The sequence below is a fragment of the Zootoca vivipara genome, chromosome 7, assembly GCF_963506605.1.
Source record: "Zootoca vivipara chromosome 7, rZooViv1.1, whole genome shotgun sequence".
Lineage (NCBI taxonomy): Eukaryota > Metazoa > Chordata > Lepidosauria > Squamata > Lacertidae > Zootoca > Zootoca vivipara.
This window is the reverse complement of record NC_083282.1, coordinates 9,864,881-9,891,908: the sequence shown is the minus strand read 5'-3', so window position 1 is coordinate 9,891,908 and position 27,028 is coordinate 9,864,881. Positions and strand designations below refer to the sequence as shown.

The 27,028-nt window shown below is 44.8% G+C and overlaps 1 protein-coding gene across 2 annotated transcripts in view; it reads left to right on the top strand.

Annotated features, from left to right (window-relative positions):
- The first annotated feature begins 2,993 nt into the window (after window positions 1–2,993).
- Window positions 2,994–27,028, top strand: part of IVNS1ABP (influenza virus NS1A binding protein) — a 28,296-nt gene continuing 4,261 nt past the window's right edge. The window contains exons 1-14 of one of the 2 annotated variants that reach the window (XM_035122293.2): window positions 2,994–3,379; window positions 10,951–11,155; window positions 12,272–12,399; window positions 13,364–13,533; window positions 13,642–13,717; window positions 14,581–14,754; window positions 17,735–17,860; window positions 19,405–19,512; window positions 22,324–22,450; window positions 22,854–23,078; window positions 23,248–23,369; window positions 24,213–24,339; window positions 24,438–24,569; window positions 25,487–25,660. In XM_035122293.2, coding sequence (XP_034978184.1) covers window positions 12,289–12,399; window positions 13,364–13,533; window positions 13,642–13,717; window positions 14,581–14,754; window positions 17,735–17,860; window positions 19,405–19,512; window positions 22,324–22,450; window positions 22,854–23,078; window positions 23,248–23,369; window positions 24,213–24,339; window positions 24,438–24,569; window positions 25,487–25,660 — 1,672 coding nt within the window. In that variant the 5' untranslated portion in view covers window positions 2,994–3,379; window positions 10,951–11,155; window positions 12,272–12,288. Of the gene's footprint in view, window positions 3,380–10,950; window positions 11,175–12,271; window positions 12,400–13,363; window positions 13,534–13,641; window positions 13,718–14,580; window positions 14,755–17,734; window positions 17,861–19,404; window positions 19,513–22,323; window positions 22,451–22,853; window positions 23,079–23,247; window positions 23,370–24,212; window positions 24,340–24,437; window positions 24,570–25,486; window positions 25,661–27,028 lie in introns of both variants that reach the window. The other variant, XM_035122294.2, reaches the window with a different exon arrangement.

The window sequence follows — 27,028 nt, the reverse complement described above, 5'->3', positions numbered from 1 at the left end:
GACAGGCCCCCACGCCTGCTCCTTAAGAGTGGATTACCATGAAGTATGAATCTGGCCTGACAACCAAGAACTAACATAGTACCTTAGTATTAGGTACTATGCTGAAACAGAGGAAAGTGCAGGGCCGGATTTCGGTTTGATGAGGCCCTAACCTACTGAAGGCAATGAGGTCCTTTATATGTCCAGCTGTCCTTTGTCAACAACAAATTGTTGCTGCTTTTTGTGTTGAATATATGCTACATAGTAATTTATGGACCTAATAGGTATCTAAAGCCATGCAACCAGTCCATGCAGAATGGAGGCACCCTATATATAGAAATGAGCAAACTAGTGATATTTTGGGGAGCAGGCTAGCAGGCGGGGCCAATTACTTACATCACAGGAGCCTACACAACACAAAACACTGTTGCTGTATGTAGGTTTTGTCTTTTCTCTTATATTTTTGGAAATGTACATCTATATTTTTTATAAAAAAAAATTGGGGGCCCCCAAGAGAGTGGGGCCCTTAGCTATAGCTTGTTTAGCTTATACGTAAATTTGGCACTGGGAAAGTGTCATGCAACTACCACCTTGAAATTGCTAACCAACGCCTAGCACTCAGCATCCCCCCCCCCGCTATCTTGATATTCCCAGTCTCTTCTTATTTCATTTCTTTTGAAACTTCAAAAGAAGAACATCAGAGCGGGAGAAAGGGAGACAAATTGCACAAACTAAGGCGTGGCGGCATCATCTAAACATTGGGAAGGAGGGTGGAAGGTGTATGAGCGTCTTGAGGGGGAGCTAGCTTTGTTGTGGGCAATATTCATGTGGTTATTTTAAAAGCAACTTCTTTGAAATCCTGCAGTTCGCCTACTCTGATCTGTGCTCTAACCTGTGAGGAAAGCTGGAGTCCCAACTATGTTTTGTGAATTCTTCTCTTCTTATCCCTAATCATGACCGTGCATGTGTTTGTGAGGAAAGCACCCAGTTAGTAGCAAAGCAAATATTTTTTATCTCTAAAGCGAAAACTATCGCATAGTTTAAGCGACCTCCTAATTTTTGCAGGTTATAAAATGTTCAGAGATTCTTTGTCAGCCATTTCTGCTAATGGCCAAACAGAAATAAATAGATTGTCTGGTTACACATTCAATTCTCTTGCATCTATCATTACCTTTTTGCTCTAGGGACAAAGGACACTGGCTGGTCAACTGGATTATAGTGCTTGTTATGCTGAGCGGTACCTATAGCTTTAGTTTCTAATCATTAAAGGCTGACATTTCCAAAGAAAGAAAAAATGTTATGGGCATATTTCCATGTCTATCAGCAAGAAGCTGTTGCAAGATGAGAGTGCAAATAAGTCTAAAACAAATTCTGTCAAAGGGAATTGTTCCTGATCCAGTAGATAAAACAGCCCAGATTTCACTGGAATTAAAAAAACTGGTATCACGAGGTCTGGCAATTTAGTGGCTCCTATCTGACATTCGACTTACTAGGTACCTACTGCCTGGAGGCAGGGAGGGAAGGAGGGAAGAAAAGACAGAAAATCACAGGATTTTAATTTGTATACACTGCTAATCTCTTTCAGAGGCGTAACTCTGTTAGTCTCTTGTAGTAAAAACAACAAAGAGTCTTGTGGCATCCAAAAGACTAACTAATTTATTATGGCATAAGTTTATGGCATAAGCTTTCAAGGATTACAGTCTGCTTCATCAGATACACCCAGAGTTGCATATAGAAAATGCAGAGGAGGAAAGAAAATACAGAAAAGCACCAGGGGTGAGAATTATGTATTTAGCAGTGGCCATTCACAAGAAATAAAAACTAGTGTTGAGCTGATAAACAGAGACATCCCAGCATTGGTAAACCAATCAATACTGGACTTCTTCAGCAGTTTCACCTTTCAGTCTTCCTTTTAAGCTCCTTTGTTCAACGATGGCTACCAGGCATGGTCAATAACAAGGAGAAGACGGAAAGCACATGCCATAATAAATGCGTTACTCTTTAAACGTTCATTTTGTTTATTCCCAAGCAAGTCCAATTGGCCTGGCGCTCCCATATGTACGTAGGGCGGCCATGGCGTGTCTAGAGTCTAGAAAAGGACGGAGGTTTATTTACTGTACTGTGGTGCTGGAGATATAGGTTTTTGTTGGGTTTTTTTTAAATCGCCGCGTAACTACTGCTAAAGTCACAAAGGACGCCTGTCACGCCAGCCTGACAAGGTTGTTTCGAAGGTTAAGCGTGCTTATAAGCGCTGCAAAACACCTTGCGTCCCTGCAAAATGAAGTGCACTTTTGCGCACTGCCCCAATGCACGGGTGTTTATGCGCCGCTTGCACCGGGGGTTGTTACTCCCGAGTAAGCTGCGTACAGACTCGCCACTCAACTTGGACATAATGTAAACAGCCCACACTCTGCAACCGAACAAGCACGCAGCAGGGCAGATTTAGCAATTGCAGAAAAATAGAGTAAGATTAATAATAATAATAATAATAATAATAAATGGTTATATCGGTTTCTTTTCCTCCTCTTTACCGAAGGGGAGCAAAAAATACTCGACTATTGCAAACGACGAATTCCTCCGGTTGCTGCGCAAGAAAACGCACAACAGGTTGGCAGCGACGCCCTCTCTTCCCCACCCCCCTGAAAATAGGACGCCAAGAAATATAACAATAATCCTTAGCAGCAAGGAACAGCAACTCCCTTCTCCCCATCATCACCTTCTTCTCCTGACCCACTTTGCAGCAACCGGGAGGAGATGCAAGGAAGAAGAAAAAAGAGGGGGAGGCGCAAGAGGAGCTTCTGCAGCTTCGCACACGGCCTGTCCCGCGGCGGGACTCCTTTTCCGCCCTCCCTCCCCCGCGGCCAGCGGAGCAATCCGCGTTCTCCTCTCGCAGCTCCCCCTCTCTCCAAACGCGCTTAGTTTTGGAGACGCGAAAGGCTACTGGTTCTCGAAGAGTCCCCTCGAGGGGGAGGGAGGGAGGGAGGGAGGAGTGGCGGCGGCAGTAACGTCCTTCCCCACCCGCCTCCTTCCAGCCCGAGCTGCAGTAGCCGCAGAAGGCGGGTAGTCGTCGCTGGAGTAGGAGGGCGTGGAGGTCTCTGCGTCTGTCTTATCCGTTCCACTCGGCGCCCTTCCTGGCTATTGTTTCCTGCGCGCCAAGCGGTTCCTTTTCTTTTTTTTCCTTCTCTCCACCCAGGCTCGGAGCCAGCCGAGCTTCTCCAGAAAAGCGCCCTTCCCTTCGCCGCGGCTGGCGTCGTCGCGCCCTTGGTGGCCGCCGCCTCCCCAACCGTCCCCGCCTTCGACGCGCTGCGCGCACAGCCGGAGCGCAAAGCTTCTTCTTCTCCCCCTGAGCGGCCTGGACGTTCTCAATATGAGCGGCATCGCCTGCGTCGAGAGACACCAGGTAAGCAGGGGCTGCGAGGCCCACCGGAGCATCTCTTTCAAGCGAGGAACCGCGTGGCGCAGTCGAACTCGAATCGGGTTTCCTTGTGCGTAAAGGCGCACGGCGCGCGCGGGATTTTTCTGCCCCGCTTCCCCGCCTGCCTTCCGAAAGCGCCGGTCCCATTCCTTGCTCGCGATGGAGCTTACCTCCGAGTAAGCGGGGGCGGGAGGATCTTGCCGCGCGGCGAGGCGATTTAAGGCGGGGGGGGGAACCAAAAGAGGAGCGAGACCTCTTTTCCTTTCAAGGGCTTCTTTCGGGTAGCTCGGATCGCGTGGGGTGCTGACTTGAAATATTGGGTGGTGTCACTTAATGGAGGAATACTTTGGGGTGGGAGGAGCGGTCCATAGACCCATTGTAGTGTGTGCAAATGTGCTTTTAGAAGCAACCCGTTTTTCCCCGCAAATGGCGGAAGGGAGAATAAGGATGTCTGGGGAAGGAAGGTTTGCGCGCTCTCTCTCTCTCTCGTTATTGTTAATTTCTGCTCTCATTTCCGCAGACTGGTGATTCTCCCCCACCATCCAGGTGCGTTAGAAACGAGGTTATCCCTTGTTTTATTTTGAGGTGTGCGCAGGCTTGCGTACTTTTCCCCCCCCAGAGAGAAAGGGAGCTGTAGCGGTGCCATGCTGCCCGCGATTTTTTTTAGGTGGGTTATTGCAGTGGTGGGCGTGACCCTATTCGCAGTAGTGGGTGACGATGTTTCGTGGCGTCATGGATAAACGACACCGGGAAGTAGATGTATGCTTCATGTTGGTTATGGGTTGCACCCCCTTCATTTTGGTGTGGTGTATTGTGTGATGGAGCCGCTAATAGAGTTGGGAAAGGTGTCTGAGGCTCATCTAGTCCAACCCCCTGCAATGCAGGGATTTAAAAGGTGAGAACACGTGTAAAAGAAAATAAGCTAGATTCTCCTTGTTAAATGATTATGGATGGTCTGCCAGGCGGGGCAGCCTTGAAAGAGAGGTTGGAGAGTTCTAACTAATCTCAGCAGCTTCAAAGGTACATTTCCTCCCACCCCCATTTTGACTGTTTCTGAAAAGGATGAGCTGACAGGAAGCCAGTGCATGTTCCTCTTTTGCTTTTGTCTGGGGCGAGGAAGCATTTTGCCTATTTATTACATTGCTACAGTCACTAAGAAGCAGCTAGGAGATCACCGCGAGTCTTGAATGGTTTTTGTTATTTGAGGAGAGGTTTTTCTTTCCCCTCCTTTGCCTTTGTTCTTTCCCCCACGTTGCCCCATCCTGTTGCCAAGCACATGGAACTGAAAAGCATCTGCTCCGAAATGCTATTTGCAGTTGAAGGCGTGATTGGGTGGGAAGGAAAAGACACGCTGGCCAATCCACAGGCAGATATGGTTTCTCTGTGTTATAATTAGGCAAGGCCTGAGCAGTTCTCTATAGATTATGTTTCTGTTTTTTCCATTTGCTTCAGTGGAAGAAACCCATATTTTGCATCAAATATTAAAATAAATGTCTGGGATTTTGCTCTTTGCCTGCCTACAAAGGCAGTCAGCCATATGTCAAGGGCAATAATGTCTTCTAGTCCAGCCCTTCATTTAGACGATCATTTATAGCTATATATAAAAATCATATTGTGCTGTGATGTCAGGATGTGAAGTTCTAGTGGTGTACAATAAGCGTTTGGTTGCATGGGGGTGGTGGTGAAGGGTTTAGCCTAAGCCTCTACATACAACATCTACTCCAAATGGACCTGCTCAAGTTAAAACAGTAGCAGAATCATACTAGGGGGGGCAAATTACACATTGCATGTAAATGTGTGCTTGGAAGCCCCTTTAGGCTATGTTGTGGGGTAGGAGTGAGAGAAACAAGCTTAACTTCTAATCCACCTGCCTTTTTTGTGCTCAGAATCCTCCGGGGCCGCTGCCAGCTGCTTTCCCCCATCCTTTGAGATTCCTGATGCATTGTCCGTAAAAGTAAATTACTGGAACTGTGTTTGTGGGAATCTTAAGTGAGAAAGTAGCCAGTGGGAAAAGACAAAAGACCCAGCCAGTTTTACTTAAAATTGCAGTCTCTCGTGAAAGTTTGTAGCACCGATTAGCATGCACTATGCAGTCGTCCCCCCCCCCCCAAAAAACCCCGACACACTTAGCAGTACAGTATCATGTTTAGTTAGTAGTACAAACATGCAGAACATTTTCCTGAGACTCAAACTAGGATGTGACGTGGGAGGTCTGAGGTCTATACTGTATACACTTTTTTATTCATATTTTAAAGCAGCTACCAGCTGTGAGGGACTCTTGATTTGGAGATAAGCCTCACCCACAATGTTTCCCATCTTAAATCTCATGTGAGTCTGCGGACAACTCTGCTGTTCACCTTGGAAGGGGGAAATGCAGGTACAGTACCTGTACGGTTATTTTTTTTAAAAAGGTACGGTACTGGAAAACATTGTGCAAGGTTGGAAAGGAGGGTAAGCAGCCCTCCCGTAGTGTTGCCTTTGATCAAAATCTGCTTCAAAGATTGTAGAGCAATCTCTCTCATGCGTCATGTATTGTTTTGGGTCTGATGCCTCATGAGGTCATGATGGCTAAACTTTTATTCATGTATGGGGCAAGGTAGATGAGCTGCGTTCCAGGAAGGGTACAAGAGAATTGCTGTAGTTAACCTGTGTCTGGATGTAATTGAGTTTAGTTTGTGCTGTGGACTTTGCACGCTGTTTTTCTTTGCCCCTCTTCTCGATGGAGGTATTGCTGTTTCTTATGTGCCTGTCACTAAGAATGACTTTGTGTTTAAGCTGTAGAACAAGCACTTTGAACATCAGTATGGTTTGGGGCAACAGCTTTCTGGGTTTCCAGCTTTTTAAATCTACGTCTAGCCTGACACTCTTTGAAAGGTATGCATCATCGTAAGCATTTTTTTTTTAAAAAAAGTTAAAGTTATAGGAGGCCAAGCAATTAAGACTTGACTTGTACTTGCGCTGAAGAAACAATGACTCACTCTGGAACCTTACTCAAATAAAGCAGGTCTTGGGTATGGGAGTGTCCTATATAAAACAAATCAACTAATGTAGATCTGCTTGTCAGTCAGTTTATGTCTGTGCTGAAAATTTTGAAAAGCAGGAAAGAAAACTTGAACTCACTGGAGGGAGACCAGTGGAATCGCGGGTGAGACGCCAGGCATTGCAATTTGGGGGCATTATGGAGAAAGGAATAGCCTAAGCTTAAATGCCTTTTGCAACAGTACATTGCTCCTTAACAGAAAAGGAATGTGGAGAACTAACATGTCCTGGATGCAAAAACTCCATATTCAATCTTTTCAGACAAAAGATGAAAGAGCCATCCCCCTATGTCCTTTAACTGCTTCCTGGCTGTTCGTTGCACAGCTGTGAATTTAGTGAAATGAGTTTGGTCTCACGGATGGTGTGTTGTTAGATCTAGATAGGGGTACAAGAGAGTCCCAGGAAAGAATGGGAAATGGATTGAGGCAGAGAAATAGAAGAGGCCGCCTGCAACTCGCGGTAGGAATGGCTGGCGTTAAATAAGTTTCCACACAGTTTAAAGAAACCACAGGTAACTAGCAACTTATTGCACATTTGTTGTTGTTTAGTCGTTTAGTCGTGTCCGACTCTTCGTGACCCCATGGACCATAGCACGCCAGGCACTCCTGTCTTGCACTGCCTCCTGCAGTTTGGTCAAACTCATGTTCGTAGCTTCGAACATGAGTTCGAATGAGTAATTGCACATTTACCTTGCACTTATTCAAGCTTTATGCACTTGGCTTTCCTTTCTTTTTTTAATTGGAAAGGCAGGGGCAGGTGTTTGGGGTGAAAAGACTTTGGCAACCCCACCCCCCATTGAACCCAAAATGTTTTGGCCATATATGTTTTGGCTTTATATGCTATCCCTGGAATGTAACCCCCACAGACGTTGAGCACCACCTATATATTAAAGGCGACATATAGATGATGCTACACCTCACTAAAACTCCTCCAAAATGGAAGTGTTGCACTAGTGGAGAAACATACCAACAGAGGAGAGGTGGGGGGAATTATAAAGGACGGATTTATTCAGAGTACTTACTGTAGTTTGATTTTTATCATGTTTGTTAACAGTGACAAAACTCCCTATGATGACAAAGCTAATCTTCAGAACCTGTTGAAGTAGGAGCAGAGCATTCAGCTGAGTCAGAAATAGTGGAAATAGATTTAGGAAGAAATCCAAATGATGATAGGCAGAATATTTTAATTAATGATGTGCCCAGTTATCTCTGCAAACAGTGTTTGTATTGTAGTGCTAGTAAGTGTGTTCATATGAAACCAATAAAACATAATTTTTAAAGGAAGTTATGCATGTACTATGGAACTTTTAATTTCAGTCTCATGTGGCCCAACCTTCAGAAGTTTTACCAAGAATTTCTGTGGAGAGAAATCTGCTTAATTTCACAGTACAGTGGTAGCTTGGTTTATGAACTTAATCTGTTCCAGAAGTCCGTTCTTAAACCAAAGCGTTCTTAAACCAAAGCGTGCTTTCCCATAGCAGTAGGGGAGTCAGTTTACAAATGGAACACACTTAACAGGAAGCGAAACATGTTCTGCTTCCAAGGCAAAGTTCACAAACCAAAACACCTACTTCCGGGTTTGCAGCGTTCTTAATCCAAGTTATTCATAAACTAAGCTGTTCTTAAACCAACTATTGAATCCTGAACCAACTGTATTGAATCCTGTTGGGGTGGTTTTTGGTGAAGTTTCAGCTGAGCTTCTTTAGAAAGGTGAGGAGAAAATAAAGTTATCCAAAATGTGAAATCTAGCCACTCTGAAATTAGATGGAGGTGGATGGTCCTCAGCCAAGAGATTGAATAGAATTCAGATTCGGCAATGTTTTCTGCCTGTGGGCCGGGGGATTTCCACGGATTATCGTCCGTGGGCCGGACAGGCACCAAAGCGATTTCCGGTGCCGCGGAACACCAGAAATGGCTTCTGTGCATGTCCGCGGCTGCACAGAAGCCATTTCTGGTGCTGGCCACCCATTTCCAAAATGTCTGCAGCGCCAGACAACGCTTCTGCGGCTGCGTAGACCCGATTTCTGGCGTCGCTCAACGAGTCCCCACGCCACTCTGCACCGGTTTACCGCAGCACAAGGGGGGCTTGCCGAGCGGGCGGCTCAGTTCATGGGTGGGTGGCCCGTGGGCCGGAGGTTGCCGATGCCTGGTCTAGAATCTTTTCTGCCTAAAGCCTGCCTTGCCTTGGGAGCAACTTTCTTGGGCCGCGTCCTTCCTGTTGCTATCCATCTGTCTTGAGAGAAAATGGAGTATGCGCCTCTGGGGTTGAAGTCAAGCCACTTTGCAGTAGCAGCACTGAAGTGACCTCCCAGGGGAACAAGCAAGGGCAATGTATGTGGTGGTCCTGGGCTGCCCAGACACAAGATGTCCCTCTCAGCCTCCCTGACTTTTCTTGAGCAACAGGATGTGACTTTTACTTTTTGTGTTGTAACCCTTGAAAAGCTAGAGTTAAAACAAGCAGTGTACTTTATGGACAGCAGGACACCTTAAAGTATATTCAAACCTCCTACGGAGGCAGGACTCTGTAAATGGTCTTCTACTGGGGGGGGGAGATGCAAATTAAGCTTTTCCACACAGAAAAATCAGAACAATTATTGTTAATTTGGAAACAATTTTTACTCGATTTAACAAATGTAGCGTTATAACAATACAAAATAGATACCCAAATTTAGAGATTTTTCTGAATCTCAAGACTTCCCGCCACCCCCTCCGTGGGTCCTCTTGTCAACCTTTTCAACTGCGTATTATTTCATAATCCATTTTATGAATCTCTCCATATTATCAATATTATTTTCTGCATTACAAGTATTATTAAAACCCCGCTAATGTTTTCATCTGCTTACAGTGGCCACCTAAATAAATTATTACACCCCCCCCAAAAAAAAATCAAAACAATTAGTAAAGTTGAAATCAAAACTTCTCCTTTTAAATAATACTGGCACAATTTAGTGTCGTTTCCAGTTTGGCTACTGAGCAGGATCGTAAAACTAAGACAGATTTAGTTCCAAAACCGGTTTGGAAACAGCATTTGTGGAAGGATTTAGTTGATCTATCTAGCAAATACTTCTTCCTGCTTCCATGCCTTCCGTGTCTCACCTGTCCAGCTTCCAGCCCCATTCACGTCTCTCCATTTTTGTTAATCCCAACCCTTTAGCCATATTACACATGTACAGATACATGTGTTTGCTTACATTAAATTTTATAGTCAAAAGATTCCGTCATTTCCCACCTTCCATCAATTTGCTCTGCTTGGTTTGCTAGGTGTGTAGTTACAGCATGAGACACATTCACACGAAACTTATGTGATCGTGCTCACTTATATTAGGAATACCGGGTGGGGGAAATACTGCTGTTTACGAGTGAGTAGAAAATAAGTAGTTTCCCAGATTGTTTTAAAAATGTGGTACCACCCAGGGGTTAAAACCTGGTTGCATATTTACATATTATATAAAAAGTAATTCCCGTATTTTTTCATGTATAAGACTCGGTGTGTGTCCCCCCCTAAAAAATAATGTCAAAAATTAAAGGTAAAGGTACCATTAGGTCCAGTCGTGACCGACTCTGGGGTTGCGGTGCTCATCTCGCTTTACTGGCCGAGGGAGCCGGCGTTTGTCCGCAGACAGCTTCCAGGTCATGTGGCCAGCATGACTAAGCCGCTTCTGGCGAACCAGAGCAGCGCACGGAAACGGCGTTTACCTTCCCACCAGAGCGGTACCTATTTATCTACTTGCACTTTGACGTGCTTTCAAACTGCTAGGTTGGCAGGAGCAGGGACCGAGCAACGGGAGCTCACCCTTTTTGCGGGGATTCGAACCGCTGACCTGATCGGCAAGCCCTGGGCTCTGTGGTTTAACCCACAGCGTCAAAAATTAGGCGGTGTCTTATACATGGGGGCATCCTATAGATGGAAAAATACAGTAAGTCCAAAATAGTAAAAACCTTCAAGGCCATCAGTGAGGAATATTTGCAAACAGTTCTAAGAGATAAGGTTCTGAGAATAAAATAGATCCTGAATCATAGTGGAGTTAACACCCCCCCCCCCGGTTGTTATATTACAGTGTGGGTGTTAGAGGTTGCTTAAGGGCTCTGAGACTTTTTAAAGAAGAATTGCTTTTAGATGTAGGTCTATCCAATAAGAGCTGCCATATGTAGACTTTGCCCAGACTAATCTCTGTTTGCTGGGTCAACTACAGTAATACAGATGTGCTGTAACTGAATTACTGTAAGGATATAGCTGAGTGATTGAAACAGATCTAAAGAAGATGCACTCTTTTTATGTACCGTTTACTGATTTTGGGGGTAAATAATATTTCATGCAAAATTGTCCTGATTTCCTTAAGTTAAAAACTAAATAGCGACAGGCTTCCATTAACACCTTTTAATTTTTGAAAATGTTGGTCTTGTGTTTTAATAGCCTTTTCAGGCAGTTCACAGTTGGCATAGAAAGAAGTCCTAAACGGATTCTAAACATGCAGAAATCCCAAATTAATCCGTTTATTTTTTTGTTTTCTGTTGCAGAGTATGATGCACAACTACCACAGAAGAAATTCGTATCTATAGCTTTTAAGGACTTGATTACATCGTTTTAAAGCCTGGTAGTTTTGGAGTCATCCGTTTAGAAGACGCAACTGCCTGCATTTTTCCACGCTGCTGTTTATCTTAGGAGGAATATAAATTGACGTGCTCTCATATTAACACACAAGAAGACTTCGGATTATTCAAGGTCTCCTAGTTTCCACAACGTAAATTTATTTGATCCATTTTTACTCAAGTCAACGCATATATAATGTCATTTCTTGTGACGTGGAGTGTATTGATTAGTCAGTTGTACAGTACAGTTGACTTTGATCTGATTCTGATACTGTAAACCCAGGGCACAAAATAAAAAACGGAGAGTCGTGCAAACTGGCAGGCACCCGATAGCAATTACATAATCACTTTTTGATATAAGCTGCTTAATTGGAAAACTGATTTAAAATTGCCTTCAAACAAACTGGTGACTCCCCTCTTGCCTTTTTCTTTTCTTTTTTTCTTTTCCCCAAAACGACCCCTGAATTTTTGTATTTTATTGATATTGATGCTGCATTTTATGTTATGTTTTAGGCTGTTTTTAAGTTGCATTTTAATCAATGTTTTATATTTTCTGTTAGCCGCCCTGAGCCCGGTTTTTAAACTGGGAAGGGTGGGGTATAAATAAATTATTATTATTATTATTATTATTATTATTATTATTATTACAGACCTGCAGTGTGACAGTGACTGATAACTCTGGTAGTCTTTATGCCAGCACTGCTCATGGTGGAGAGGGCACCATGCCTTGGGCATTAAACTTTTCCATTTCAGTAGCAAGTGAAATTAATACAGTGGACCCTCGAATTACATACCGCTCTGGATACGTAACTTTTGGGTTGCGAATGCGGCAAACCCGGAAGTGTATACCAGTTACAGACTTTTCAGGTTAAGTACGGACCCCTGGAACGAATTTAATTCATATCCGGAGGGTCCACCGTAATTGTTAACAGTTAAACCCCACGTCCCCTGCAGATTGGCCCAGTGTGTGTGTGTGTCTCCAGAGAACACCCCCATTGCTGCAAGTGGGGAGGAGAGGGGAGATGGTTCTGTCTGGAAGGGAGACTTACTGAACTGACTGGATGATCATAATAACACATTGAATTCCTCCAGTTTATTGGCAGTCTTGTGCATGTTTGTCTGCTTTTACAGATGCTTACTCGCAGATAGTATGGGATTGTAGTTTGTCTAGGATTACAACCTCAAAAAGGCTTTGCATCAAGTAACATTACACTTGGCTCTATTTACAACTGCAAATTCTCCTCTTCAGCCACAGAAACAGCAAAAATGATTCCTAATGGCTATTTGATGTTCGAAGATGAAAACTTCATTGAGTCGTCTGTTGCCAAGCTAAATGCTTTGCGAAAAAGCGGCCAATTCTGTGATGTTAGACTCCAGGTAACTTAACAGAGTGACAACTGGGTGTTACGTTTTGAGTTTGGAATTTCGTGTCAATTAATTTTTCAATTAAGTTCTCGGCCCCACGTGTTCTGAAAACTCTATACACCATTAGATGGAATTCTTTTGAAGTCTCCTTTCCTTTTAAAATTATGAGCCTGATCCAGCCAAAACTATTAAGTATTCTAACTGAAATCAGTGGTAGAAATGTGCTTACCTTATTTAAATCAACGAGATTAGAAACTGGATCGTGAACGAAAGCGGTTGGTAAAACGAGATCACCTGTAGTTAATCTTAGGTAAAGGGTAAAGGGGTCCCTGACCATCAGGTCCAGTCGTGTCGTGTCCGACTCTGGGGTTGTGGTGCTCATCTCGCTCTATAGGCCGAGGGAGCCGGCGTTTGTCCGCAGACAGCTTCCGGGTCATGTGGCCAGCATGACAAAGCTCCTTCTGGCGAACCAGGGCAGCGCATGGAAACACCGTTTACCTTCCCGCCGGAGCGGCCCCTGTTTATCTACTTGCACTTTGATGTGCTTTCGAACTGCTAGGTGGGCAGGAGCCTGAGACCAAGCAACGGGAGCTCACCCCGTTGCAGGGATTCGAACCGCCGACCTTCTGATCAGCAAGCCCTAGACTCTGTGATTTAACCCACAGCGCCACCTGGGTCCCTTAGTTAATCTTACAGCTCTGAAATCCATTCAGTCATTGGTTCCCAATTGATAGTCTGCAGACCTTAAGGGGTTTGTGGCACCATTCACATAAAAAAAATTCAAAAATAGGTGGTCCATGGCTTGTTGTTGTTTTTTTTAAAAAAAGGGGTGTGAAGTACTTAGCTAATTGGGAACCACTGCAATAAATCCATTGATTTTCAGTAGTTTTCTATTCTGCAAGACATAACATTGCATGTCATCTGTTAGGCTGAACTATTTAGGTTTAACACAAGTCTTTCTCTTATTTTAATACAGGTCTGTGGATATGAGATGCTGGCACACAGAGCAGTCCTAGCATGCTGCAGTCCTTATCTGTTTGAAATCTTCAATAATGACAGCGACTCTCACGGAGTTTCCCATGTAAAGTTTGACGATCTTCATCCAGAAGCTGTTGAAGTCCTGTTAAACTATGCCTATACTGCTCAGTAAGTGACTTGGGGTTTTTTTTTTTTTTGTTATTTACATACGATAGGCACTTTATCTTATGCTATCTATTAAGAACAAATTCTAAAATAACCATATAACTTTAATAGATTGAAAGCTGATAAAGAACTGGTCAAAGATGTGTACTCTGCAGCAAAGAAACTGAAGATGGAGAGAGTCAAGCAGGTATAAATTTTGGACACTTAAGGAACCAAAGTTTCTGTGACCCTAGTTGAAGGAAAAACTAATCTTAATGAGCAACTCAAGCATGTGAATAGGCATATTGATTAATCCGCCTGCAATTTTACCACGAAAAAGAGCATTTCATTTATAGATTAGGATCAGCGATGATGATGAAATATAGCCTAAGGATTTCATTTGATTACAGTAATTGTTAGTCTGCTCTATGGATTTCAGAACAGTTTGGGGACAGTTTCGTAAAATACATTTGTTGCTGATGTCAGCAGTTCTGGGAGTGCACTTGCACAGATTAATGTATGAACCGGGCAATCAAATATAGACGGCACCAGTTCCTTTAATTGTAGCAGATAGTGACTGTATACACATGAGCCGTGTGCTGCTTTTGCAGAAGCGGCAGCAAAGCGGTGATGCTTGCAGATAATGCAGATATCCTGGCTTATTTAAAAATGTTTGCAGCAAAATATAAAACAAAAGGTTGATTATATTTGGTCCCGTTTTCCTAGAAGAAAAACAGGCAGCGCCACGCCCATTCCTGCAGCTTAATTTAGCTTTATCACTGCTAAATAGTACCAGCAAAGGCATTTGAGAGCGATGTCTCAGAAAAGTTTGATTAACAGTAATGCCGTTGGTTTTAAATTAAGAGCAGCCAAGAGAAGATGTAAAATTTAAATTAAGATGTAAAATTTAAATTAAGAGCAGCCAAGAGAAGATGTAAAATTGATTTGCTGAAATGGGTGCCATAGTAGGTTGGTGGGCTATAAGAAGTGAGAAATAGAAAGTGCCCCAAAAGTGTCCCAAACCTCTGTTTTTTTTTAAAAAAATAACATAATTGTATGCCTTTCTAAAAGGTTTGTGGAGATTATTTGCTCTCCAGAATGAGCGTTGAAAGCTGCATCTCCTATCGGAACTTTGCAAGCACCATGGGCGATTCACGTTTACTGAGCAAGATTGATAGTTACCTTCAGGAGCACTTGTTACAGATCTCTGACCAGGAGGAATTTCTCAAACTGCCACGTTTAAAGGTGAGCAATCTCATGCTGCTTTCTAATTTCACAGTAAAAAAAATGGAAGTTAGTCCTTTTCACGTTTTGATGCCACCAGGAAATAATTAAACGAAACTGCGTTTCTTAAAACATTAGGGCAAACTGTCTCGCAGATTTTGAGTTGCTCGGTTTGGAATCGTCACTCCTTCCATCACCTTTTTCACAATAGCTGAGTGATTTTACGTGCACATATTGGACCTCACAAGAGGGCCAATCCAGCATGAAGAGTTGTCTTGTCACTACAGCTATCTCAAATGTGCAGTATTTAACACACACACACCCATTCCAAGCTCCCTCTCAGTTGTGTCCAGAATTGCAGCCCTTTTACTTTGTTCCATAGAAGAGGGGTTCTCAAGTTTTCTACTCCCAGCACCCACTTGAGATGGCTGGAAATGATCAAAGCCCACCAGTCAAAAAATGTCAGGGGGTGGAGGCAGTGTTTGTTCCAATCAGCTGGCAAACACTGGCATCTAGAGATACCCAATCAATCTTGGGGAATTGCTGCGTTCTTTTACCACAGCGTTTTCCTTATGGCAAGGAGTTCCTTAGCTCAGCTTTCCCAAAGCAAAGTGTAGACCAGGGCTCAGTAACCTTTTTCCAGCCACGGGCTGGTCCACCGTCCCTCAGACCATGTGGTGGACTGGACTGTATTTGGGGGGGGAACAAAAGCACACATTCTGCTCATGTAAAAACACTAGTAAGGCCCCACAAATAACCCAGAGATGCATTTTAAATAAAAGGGCACATTCTACTCATGTAAAAACACACTGATTCCTGGATTGTCCGCGGGCCGGATTTAGAAGGTGATTGAGCCGCATCTGGCCCCCGGGCCTTAGGTTGCCTACCCCTGGTGTAGATGTTTGCTCTGAAGGTCCTGTGACAGAATTAGTTGACCTGGCAGCTCTTAAAAGTGGAGAAGGCTTTTTCTGTTACATTTTCCCCTTCCCACCTCCCATTCTTCCACACTTAGCTTGTACCATATTCTCTACCCTCATTTGCTGGATCATCCCCTTGTCGTGGTGAGTGGGCTTGCACATTCCTGTGATCCTTGTGACCAAATAAAAAACCAAGGAAGCCAGCGGACCTGATGGGATACCAGCTGAAGTCTTCAAAGTGGGCAGAATTGAACATACACAACGACGTCACAAGCTCTTTAAAAAATCTGGGAGAGAGAGGAGATCCCAGCAGACTTCAGGGATGCCAAAATCATGGGAAAATTTTTTTTTAAGGTGATAGAACGGACTGCAGAAATTATCGAGGCATCTCTTTATTATCTGTAGCCGGCAAAATTCTTGCAAGGATCTTAGCAAACCTTCTCCTAATTATATCGGAGGCTATCCTTCCTGAATCCCAAAAGGTTTTTCGACTTTCTGGGGGACAGTGGATATGATTTTCACTGCTCGACAGCTTTAAGAAAAATGCAGAGAGCAAAACCAACCTCTATATGGCATTTATTGACCTGAGGTCTTTGACACTGTAAATTGCACTGCCCTGTGGACTGTCTTCTGAAAATCCAGCATCACTTGAAGTGTTTGAGGACTGGGAGAGTCACAGGGAAACCAAAATCCTTGTTTACAAAACTATTATACTACCAACTTTACCGTATGCTTGCAAAACATGGGCCACTTATAAACGCCATCAATAGTGTCTCTGAAAAATTGTACACATCATTTGGGAGGTCAGGCGAACTAATGCCAGTGTACTGGAAGAAGCAAAGATCCGGGTCGAAGCAATGATTCTTCAACATCAACTTCATTGGACTGGTCATGATGTTCGGATGCCCGATGATCGTCTTCCAAAGCAACTTCTCTATTCCCATCTTAAGAATGGAAAGTGAAATGCTGGTGGTCAACAAAAGAGGTTTAAAGACGCTCTCAAGGCTAATCTTTAAAAAATGTAGTATAAGCACTGATAACAGGGAAATACTGGCCTGTGAGTGCTCCAATTGGAGACGGCCTTTACAAAAGGTGTTGTGGACTTTAAAGAAGCACGAACTCAGGGCAAAAAGGAGAAACGAGCTAAGAGGAAAGCACGTTTGGAAAAAAACTCACCATGATTAATTCCCACCCCCTGCCCCTAAATTTACACTCCACTCCCCCCATCCCTCCACCTTAGTTTTACCCACTTTCCCCTCCTATAACAGCTTTCCTCTCTCTTCCTTTCTATTCCCAATGAATTATCACGAACCTTTCATTTCACTTTCTAGTTTCCTTCAATACCACCCTTGGCGCTTTGACCTATCCTGCGCTCCCCCCCCCCCAAAGACCTCTGTCTCCTGGCCACTTTAACTTAACACGAATGGAGTTGCTGGTGCTGGCATGGGTCCAGCCAAAATGCCATGGGCAGCTAGAGCAGGCATAGGCAAATTCCAGCCTGCCAGATGTTTTGAGACTACAATTCCCATCATCCCTGACCACTGGTCCTGCTAGTTAGGCATGATGGGAATTGAAGTCCCAAACATCTGGAGGGCCGGAGTTTGCCTATGCCTGAGCTAGAGGGTGAGGCAGGCAGGTGAGGAGGAGATACTGGGCAGCTTGTGGCACTGAGATGCACCTTGAAGTGAACCTTGAAACCCACTGTTTGAGAAATACTGCCATAGAACTTAATGGGAACCACTGACAATCAAGCCTGCTCCTATTTGCACAGCCCTAAGCAGGAGATTCTGTTTCTTTGTTACACCAGAATGTGAGCAAACCTTGGTATTTTACATTCTCCGTTCTGGATTTACTACTACTACTACTACTACTACTACTACTACTACTTATTATTATTATTATTTTAAATAATGTTACTCATAAAGCAAAAACTGTCAATGCAGTTTGCATTCATTATACCTCTAGAAAGTTCTATGTTGGTATAATGATGTTTGAGATTTTATTTAATCTTGTGTAGGCAAGCCTGTTAGGTCTTTTCTCTCTCTTAGCCACCAAACCCTTTTTGTTTTGTTTTTTAATTCCAGCTGGAGGTCATGCTTGAAGACAATGTTAGCTTGCCCAGCAATGGCAAATTGTACACAAAGGTAATCAACTGGGTGCAGCGCAGCATCTGGGAGAATGGAGACAGTCTAGGAGATCTGATGGAAGAGGTTAGTCTTTTAAAAATGAGCTTCGGCAGCCTTTAACAATTAAGCTTTTTCTGAAATTAAGGATGATCCTTTTTCTTTTTTTCTTTAAAAAAAACAACCTATGTGAAAAATTTAAATCTTACTGTAGGTATCCCTAAGCTGAGAAACTTAGGGGGGTTTCCCAGGTGAGCTGCATAAACTGTTCAGTCTGGTTTTTCCGTTTCTGTTTTTTACTCTTTTAACAACTTCACTCTGAAAACGGGGAGGTGGTTTTTAAGGCTCACTGTGTGTGCTTAATGTGTTCCTTTTTGCAGGGTTTTTGCTTAAAGAGAGACAGTAGGTAAAAGGTTCTAATGGTTGTTCCTCCCCATTGATTTATCTCCCCATAGGTTTATTAACAAAACTAGGATACTCAGCGATGAAGAACCATAGAAGAGACTTCGAGTGTAAAGAAGCAGCAGCCCTGCCCCAGTTCTCCTAAGAAAATCCGCTGTGGGCAAAAAACGATGATGATGATTAATATGGTGTTTACTTCTTTACAGGATATCTTAACTTTTGACAAAACTTATGTAATTAAATAGCCTCTCTCTCATACCCAACAGTCAGTGTAGTCTCAATCAGAAATGCCAGCGTCTTGAGAATCGCAGTGGAGATAATATAAATTTTGAATTGTTTGCAAAGACGTAACCTAGCTTGCCATCAAACTAGCAGCCTTTGAGAATGGTTATGTTTGCTATATTCTGCCCTTTCTCAGAAGCCTAGTCAAATACAGTGGTACCTCGGTTTATGAACACAATTGGTTCCGGAAGTCTGTTCATAAACTGAAGCGTTCATAAACTGAAGCGAACTTTCCCATTGAAAGTAATGGAAAGTGGATTAATCCGTTCCAGATGGGTCCGCGGCATTCATAAACCGAAAATTCATAAACCGAGGTGTTCATAAACCGAGGTTCCACTGTAGTCAGATTCTCCTTGCAGTTCCGATGAGTTTCATATCGTGTCTAGTAATGGGCAGTAGACTTTCCTAAATGGAAAAATCAGCCCCACTGGGTTGTACACAGCTAAGTGACGTGAGCAGGGCTACTCAAAAAGTACGACTTAGCTGGATACAACTCATATTTAGCGTGACGCCTTTTATAATCCAATTGTGCTTGGTTTACATGCTTTATTCACATACTGGAAAAGGAGAAAATGTTGTATTTTGCAAATAAGAAAATTGTGGGTTCCGGCAACAGTATTTTGTGTGTGTGTTTGAGATTGTCAACCTGTAAGTTTATTCTGCAAGATAATGTACATTGTCACACATATTGATGTTACGGCGCAGGGAAGTCAAGGCAACTGAAGATTTCTTTTGAGCTGCGAAAGCGAGGATCCGTCATGCCATAACTGGAAGATCTGTCATCATGAGAGCAACTTAATTTTTTTTTTATTTTTTTGCCATTCTGCTAGATGGAAAGAAGAGAACCTGAATGACACTGGAGCCCCTATGGAGTCTTGTGTTCTATGTACCAATAGTTAAATAGGCAATGGAGACTGTAGCCACATGGCTGTTCTGTTGTTTTTCAGGTTCAAACGTTGTACTACTCAGCCGATCACAAGCTGCTTGATGGAAACCTGCTAGAAGGACAGGCTGAGGTGTATGGCAGTGATGATGACCACATTCAGTTTGTGCAGGTACAAATTGCACATGGTCTGAGGTAACCTCAGGTAAAACTGGTTAGAGTAGTGAAAGGAAGAAACAACATAGCTGCCTTAGACGGTTCGTGCGGCCTAGTTCAGGGGTGGCAAATGTGGGCTTCCAGATGTTGCCAGATGCAGCTGCCCTCAGCCCATGCTGGCATGGGCAGTGGGCAGGGACGGTGGGAGTTATAGCGCAGCAACATCTGTAGGGTCACAGGTCAGCCACCCCCGATTTAGTTCCTTCAAGCTGTAACGTGATACAGTCGTACCTTGGCTCCCGAACAAATCGGCTCCCAAACGATCGAAACCTGGAAGTGAGCGTTCCGGTTTCCGGACGATTTTAGGAAACCGAACGCTCCTGCAGCCAATCGGAAGCCACGCTTTGGTTTCCCGAACGTTTTGGAAGTCGAACGGATTCCGTTCAGCTTCCACAGTACGACTGTAAATGTGCCTTAGTACCGAAAGCACGACTTAATGAACAAGAGCAGTTAGTGGAGTTTCATCTTAAGCTTCTGGAATGTTGAGAAGGGAGTGCAGTGCTAAAGATTGCAGGAGATTGCAGATAGAGTTTAAGCGATCCGAGGCAAACAAGAAGCGCTGAATAAGTTTCTGGAAGCAGAGCTTCGTAGCTAGAAGTGCAGACTTTCAGTTGCAGCAGTTTATCCAGCACGTGACTAGGAGCAGCACGTCATGAAGTAGCTCTGGAGATTTCCTTTGGGAAACCTGCCATAGAGGGGGCACAGGTTGAACTGAGTAGAACCAATTTGTCATTGCAAGAATAATGGCATACTTCAGGTAGCCTGCCATTCATGCAAACAGTGGGAACATTTTGAGAACTGTAGCGCACTGCGCACTGGTAACTTTGTGAAAATCTTATTCACTTTCTGGTTGTAATAATTCCCACTGTTGCCATAACTCAATTTCAAAGTACATTTTCAATTGGGAGCTTTGAGTTTCAGCAGCCTAAATGAGTCGAGAGAATTGATTTGAACTAGAAACGAATCTGTGATGAAGCAGAGTTCAGTTCATTTTGCAACTTAAATGTAATTAGGTGGTGGTATCTGGAGTTACAAGAACCAGAGAGGTGATAATATTAGCCTTCTCTCAGCTGCTAATTTAATAGGTGTGTTAGCAGGAGTTGAGATTTGAAGAAGTTTAAATCACCTAATACTTGTTTAAAAAAATCTGTACAGGTGTCGGTAAAACCTACAGGCACATTCAGTCTTTCAGGGGTGAGCAAGAATTCTCAGACTTCCATTAAATGACTGGTCCCTTTAAAACCAAAGTGTTCAAAAGCAGCCATGGGGGGGGGGTCTGGCTAGTTGAAATAGACAAGTAGGTTGCTTAAGTGCAAGGCAGAGGCTGAGCCTAAACCCAAATGCCAAACCACTTCCTTGATTCCTGAATAACTATAAAATACCCATTTTCCAGACACCTCCAAACCTGTGTTACAGACAGAACTCACACCCTACTTAAAAATTACAAAATCACATCCTGGGGGGGGGGGAATGGGGATCCTTTCTCAGATGTAACTCACTGCCTCCCCCCCCCCCAAACCCCACAAGCTTATCGGGCAGCAATCAGTCTTCTTTTCTCTCCCCATTTTTGTTTAAAAAAGCAGGCCGTTTGACTGGGTTCACTGGAAAGCAAAATGCCAGCTGCAAAGTAGTCACACTTTCCTTCTCCGAGAATGCCTCTGGGACCATGTGGGATCCAGAGACATTCTGGGAAGAAGAAGAAAAGATGGCAAAGGCTTGTCTCCCAAAGGTTAAAAACAAATGAATTAAAACATTCAGAGGAGCAGGGGCACCAAGGGAGGTGTCTAAAGCCCATTTGGAAGGGAGAGAGAGTGGAAATGAAGTATTCGGGACAAAAGGGGAAGTGGCTCCAATAGAGGAACCCGGTGTAATAATTCTGAAAGAGCTGAGATGGGTTTCATAGAGCCGAGGTGGGCAGAAGGTAGATGGGGATCTCATAGATCTCTGGGTGATCTGCAGGAGATTGGCAAAGCTTTCTGTCTCCCCATTGTTTTAACAATAGCAACAACAAAACCCTTCATTCCCCTTGAATAAGGAATAAGGAAGTTCAAATGAAGAAAGCTTAAGCGGAAGTGGATTTTTGTGTGAAAGGATATGGCTTTGTTTACTAGGCTCAGGATGTCCTCCGACTAGGCAACATTTTTTTAAAAAACAAACAACTAGCTGTATGTCCTGGGCATCTAGCTCTGGTCAGTAGATTTTGGGGTTCTAGTAAAAAAAAAACTCCAGCAAGCTTGAATTACATCCACCCCACTCCTTAGACTATAAGGCACTTGAAAATGAAAGACGATGGTGTGGTACAGAAAGGAAGAAAGGTGGTGAAAGTAGTAGACAAAATATATGCAATTTGGTAGAAAACCTTATGTAATATATTGGATTTATACAATAAGTCTTCAGAATTTTGCTGTGTAGGCTATGCATGCACCCTTGAAACTTGTGTAGTAATAATAGTTGTCGCAGGTACTTGCAAACAAAGTGAAGATCGTCCCATTAGAAATCATAGCTTACGTGAAGCTAAGTCATTCATTTGATTCAGAAGCTAGGGACTGTGAGTTGAGTATTGGGATGAAGCGGTTTTTGCGAGTGAGGGCTGCATTACGTGCTCCGTCACGTTGCTGAGATTTTGATTCGTCAAGTTCCCTGTGCAGATGTTCTTATAAATGAGGCTGCACAGAGGTAAAAATAGAAGAAAAAATAGTTCTGAAACAAAGGCAGATCACAGTACGCTCTGTGGCCGGGTTTCTGTAGCTGCCTTTTGATTTTGCAGAAAAAGACACCCCGTGAGAATGATCTCAAGCAGATAAGTAGCAGTTCCTCTGGAAGTCTTTCTCCAAACGCAGCAGTGCAGAGTCCTAAACACGAGTGGAAAATTGTTGCTTCAGAGAAGACCTCGAGTAAGCAGAACTTTGTTTCCGGGGATATTATTTTTAAACCACTGTGTAACCATGCTTAAATATGGAAGTTGCGGGAGGCAGTGCCATTTTTTGTAATTACATTAATAAATGCAGTGTTCTTTTCTCTCCTTCAAATATTGGGGGGGGGAGCTGAAATTCCAGCCTGCCTAGAGGGTATTGGTATAGCTTTAGTGCAGGCTTCCTCAACCTTGGCCCTCCAGATGCTTTTGGCCTACAACTCCCATGATCCCTAGCTAGCAGGACCATTGGTCAGGGATGATGGGAATTGTAGTCTCAAAGCATCTGGAGGGCCGAGGTAGAAGAAGCCTGCTTTAGTGGAAGAAAACGTTCGTATTTTGGAATTAAATGTACTCTTTCCCTCCCCTTGCTTCCCCCCCCCCAGATAATACCTACCTGTGTCTCGCTGTTCTGGATGGCGTGTTTTGTGTGATTTTCCTCCATGGACGGAACAGTCCCCAGAGTTCTCCAACCAGCACTCCACGGCTGATGAAAAGCTTGAGTTTTGAGATCCAGCCAGGTGACCTCATTGAAAAGTCCATGTCTCCGATGCAATATGCTCGATCTGGATTGGGAACAGCAGAGCTTGGCAACAAGCTCATAGCCGCAGGTAAGGAAAAGCTACTGGCGCTTCAAGCTACGCGGGGTCTCTGCGTTTTCTCATGCTTGGGCAAACTGCCACGTGAAGTATTTTGCAGAGTAATTGCTTGCTAAAATTGGTTTTCACGAGGAGATTCTGTTGCCTTAAATACCTGTTGCACGCTTTGCCTTCCCGCTAGGTGGCTATAACAGAGAAGAATGTTTACGCACCGTAGAATGTTACGACCCCCGAAAGGATTGCTGGACTTTCATTGCACCGATGAGGACACCAAGAGCTCGGTTCCAGATGGCGGTTTTAATGGTATGTGTGGGGTGAATAGCTTTGCCCTCCGGCACCAGAAGCACTTGAATTACGTGCTAAATCCAAGTAAATTAAGTTAAAAACCAGATTTTTAAAAGAAGTGCACAAAGTTCAACATTTGCCGAAGTGCTCACCCAACAATATAATAAAAAGAACAAATCCTACACACACAAACACTAATAGATTAGTCTGATGTTAGCCTCCACTGTAATGCTGCAGTATGGTCTCAAAAACTTAAGTGCCAAAAGCAAGGATAAATAAAAATGTATTTCTGGCACCTGATAACATGGGCCGTGACGATTCCAGTGTGTTTCCCTGCAGAGCACAAGTGAGGCACACAAGAGAAAAAATTGACCCGTGTGGAACTCCACCTTGAAGGTTCCGCAAGGCCAAACAGCACCCCCAAAGCGCCACTCTCTTGACGACAGCCCTCCCAAGGAGGATCAGAACCATTGCAAAGCAGAGACACCCAATCCCTGATTGGACAGCTGCTGTGTGGGATACTATGGTAGAGGGTATCAAAAGCTGCTGAGAGATCAAGGAGAATCAACAGGGCCCCACACACTTCCTGTCATCGTACAGAGCAACCCAAGAATCTGATTCCCTGACTTAAATTTGTAGCAGTTCAGCACAAAGGTATGGTCATGTGTTCCTCTGCACTTTCTGAAAGGACACACCTAGGTTCATAGTTGCCTGTAGTGACAGGACAATTCCTTTTCTAGGAGGCTTTCCTTGTCTGATTTAGAAACTGTTCACTACTAACACACCAGGCCCAGGCGTGCATGTTTAACCAAAACAATGTAATGGATCTTTGTTGAAATATTTATTGCTTCTTCAACTTAGGGGCAGCTGTATGTTGTCGGTGGATCTAACGGCCATTCGGATGACTTGAGCTGCGGAGAAATGTATGATCCGGAGATTGATGATTGGACTCCCGTTCCGGAGCTGAGAACCAACCGTTGCAATGCAGGTAAGACTTTACAATGCCCTATGAAGGTTATTATTTCTTTCTAAGCATTCAGGCATTAAGTTGTTTTGTTCCCTTCTCTCCCCACCATGGATTAACAGGTGTTTGTGCCCTGAATGGAAAGTTGTATATTGTTGGCGGCTCAGATCCTTACGGTCAGAAAGGATTGAAAAACTGTGATGTCTTCGATCCCATAGCAAAATCCTGGACAAGCTGTGCTTCACTTAACATCCGTAAGTCTGCGCTTTCATTTTTCAAGTTGGAAGGGACGCGGGTGGCGCTGCGGTCTAAACCACAGGTTGGCAGTTCAAATCTGCAAGGCGGGGAAAGCTCTCGTTGCTCCGTCCCAGCTCCTGCCAACCTAGCAAGTTCGAAAGCACACCAGTGCAAGTAGATAAATAAGTACTGCTTCGGTGGGAAGATAAACAGCGTTTCCGTGCGCTCTGGTTTCTGTCACTGTATCCCATTGCGCCCGAAGCAGTTTAGTCCTGCTGGCCACATGACCCGGAAAGCTGTCTGTGGACGAATGCCGGCCTCCTCGGCCTGAAAGCGAGACGAGTGCCACAACCCCAGTTGCCTTTGACTGGACTTAACCGTCCAGGGGTCCTTTGCCTTTACCGTTTTCAAGTTGGGATGGCTTTAAGAATTCAAGCTCTTTAGGAGACGGAAATGTCTTAGAGTAGCTTCAGCTGCAGTGTGCCACTTTTAGAGGTCTGCTACTGCTAGTTTTTAAATGAAATTTGGCGAGAACCAACTCCCTGATAGTTGGTAGAGCATGAGACTCGTTAATCTCAGAGTTGTGGGTTTGAGTCCCACGTTGGGCAAAAGATTCCTGCATTGCAAGGGGTTGGACTAGATGGCCCTTGTGGTCTCTTCCATCTCTACAATTCTATGATTCTCAGAGAGAAGCTGCATCCTTTGCTGGAGCAGTATTTAGTATTGAGGGTTGGTTTTTTCCCCACAGACTGCATTAGTGAGAGTGGCAACAAGTGGAATCGCTTTCTGAGACCTTTTAGACTGACTTATTGGCAGTTGACTCCTGGCTGGCGTGAAAAATGTCCCCTGCAGTTTTTGTGATGCTGCTGCTTTTAGAGAGCAGCTTAAAACACTCTCCCCAATTTGCAAGCTTCTGTTGGCTTTTCATTTATAGGAAGACACCAGTCTGCTGTATGTGAGCTCGGTGGACATTTGTACATCATCGGAGGAGCCGAATCTTGGAACTGCCTTAACAGCGTGGAGCGATACAACCCAGAAAACAATACCTGGACCCTGATTGCACCCATGAACGTGGCTAGGCGTGGTGCAGGGGTTGCCGTACTTGATGGTAAGTTTGTGTGAGTGGAGCTCTGCAATTCAGAGTGATGCCTTTTTGGGGTGGTGGTGGGGAGGATATAGACCTTGTGGCCTAGAAATGGGGCACAGCAAATCAGAATACATGACAGAGCAATTGGGGAAATGGCTCTCTCGATGTTTGCAGACCCAGTTCACACTGGCTGAAGATAAAGATTGTGAACCGTAAACCACCAGAATGCCTATATTACGCAAATCCAATTGAAGACACACGTAAACGTAATAGGCCGTATGGTAACAATCACAAAGTTATTTACTACCGTGTTTCTCATATTATAAGTCATGTCTTATATTAATTTTTTCTTCAAAAAAACACGACATGGCTTATTTTTGAGGGATGTCTTATTTTTTAATAAAGTGCACGCGGGCGCTGTTTGCCGGGCTTGTCAAGCCCAGCAAGGAGCGCCCGCCGATCTTCGGTGACAGGCGGGGATGGGGGGAGAGCGGAGAACGATCTCCGCTTCCCCCCACCCCCGCCTGTCACACAGCACAGGGCCGAAGATCGGCGGGCGCTGTTTGCCGGGCTTGTCAAGCCCAGCAAACAGCGCCCGCCGATCTTTGGTGACAGGCGGGGGTGGGGGGAGAGCGGAGCACGATCTCCGCTTCCCCCCCACCCCCCCTGTCACACAGGACAGGTCCGAAGATCGGCGGGCGCTGTTTGCCGGGCTTGTCAAGCCCAGCAAGGAGCGCCCGCCGATCTTTGGTGACAGGCGGGGGTGGGGGGAGAGCGGAGAACGATCTCCGCTTCCCCCCCACCCCCGCCTGTCACACAGGACAGGTCCGAAGATCGGCGGGCGCTGTTTGCCGGGCTTGTCAAGCCCAGCAAACAGCGCCCGCCGATCTTCGGTGACAGGCGGGGGTGGGCGGAGAGCGGAGAACGATCTCCGCTTCCCCCCCACCCCGCCTGCCACACAGCACAGGTCGGCGGGCGCTGTTTGCCGGGCTTGTCAAGCCCAGCTAGGAGCGCCCGCCGATCTTCGGTGACAGGCGGGGGTGGGCGGAGAGCGGAGAACGATCTCCGCTTCTCCCCCACCCCCGCCTGTCACACAGGACAGGTCCGAAGATCGGCAGGCGCTGTTTGCCGGGCTTGTCAAGCCCAGCAAGGAGCGCCCGCCGATCTTTGGTGACAGGTGGGGGTGGGGGGAGAGCGGAGAACGATCTCCGCTTCCCCCCCCACCCCCGCCTGTCACACAGGACAGGTCCGAAGGTCGGCGGGCGCTGTTTGCCGGGCTTGTCAAGCCCAGCAAGGAGCGCCCGCCGATCTTTGGTGACAGGCGGGGGTGGGGGGAGAGCGGAGAACGATCTCCGCTTCCCCCCCACCCCCGCCTGTCACACAGGACAG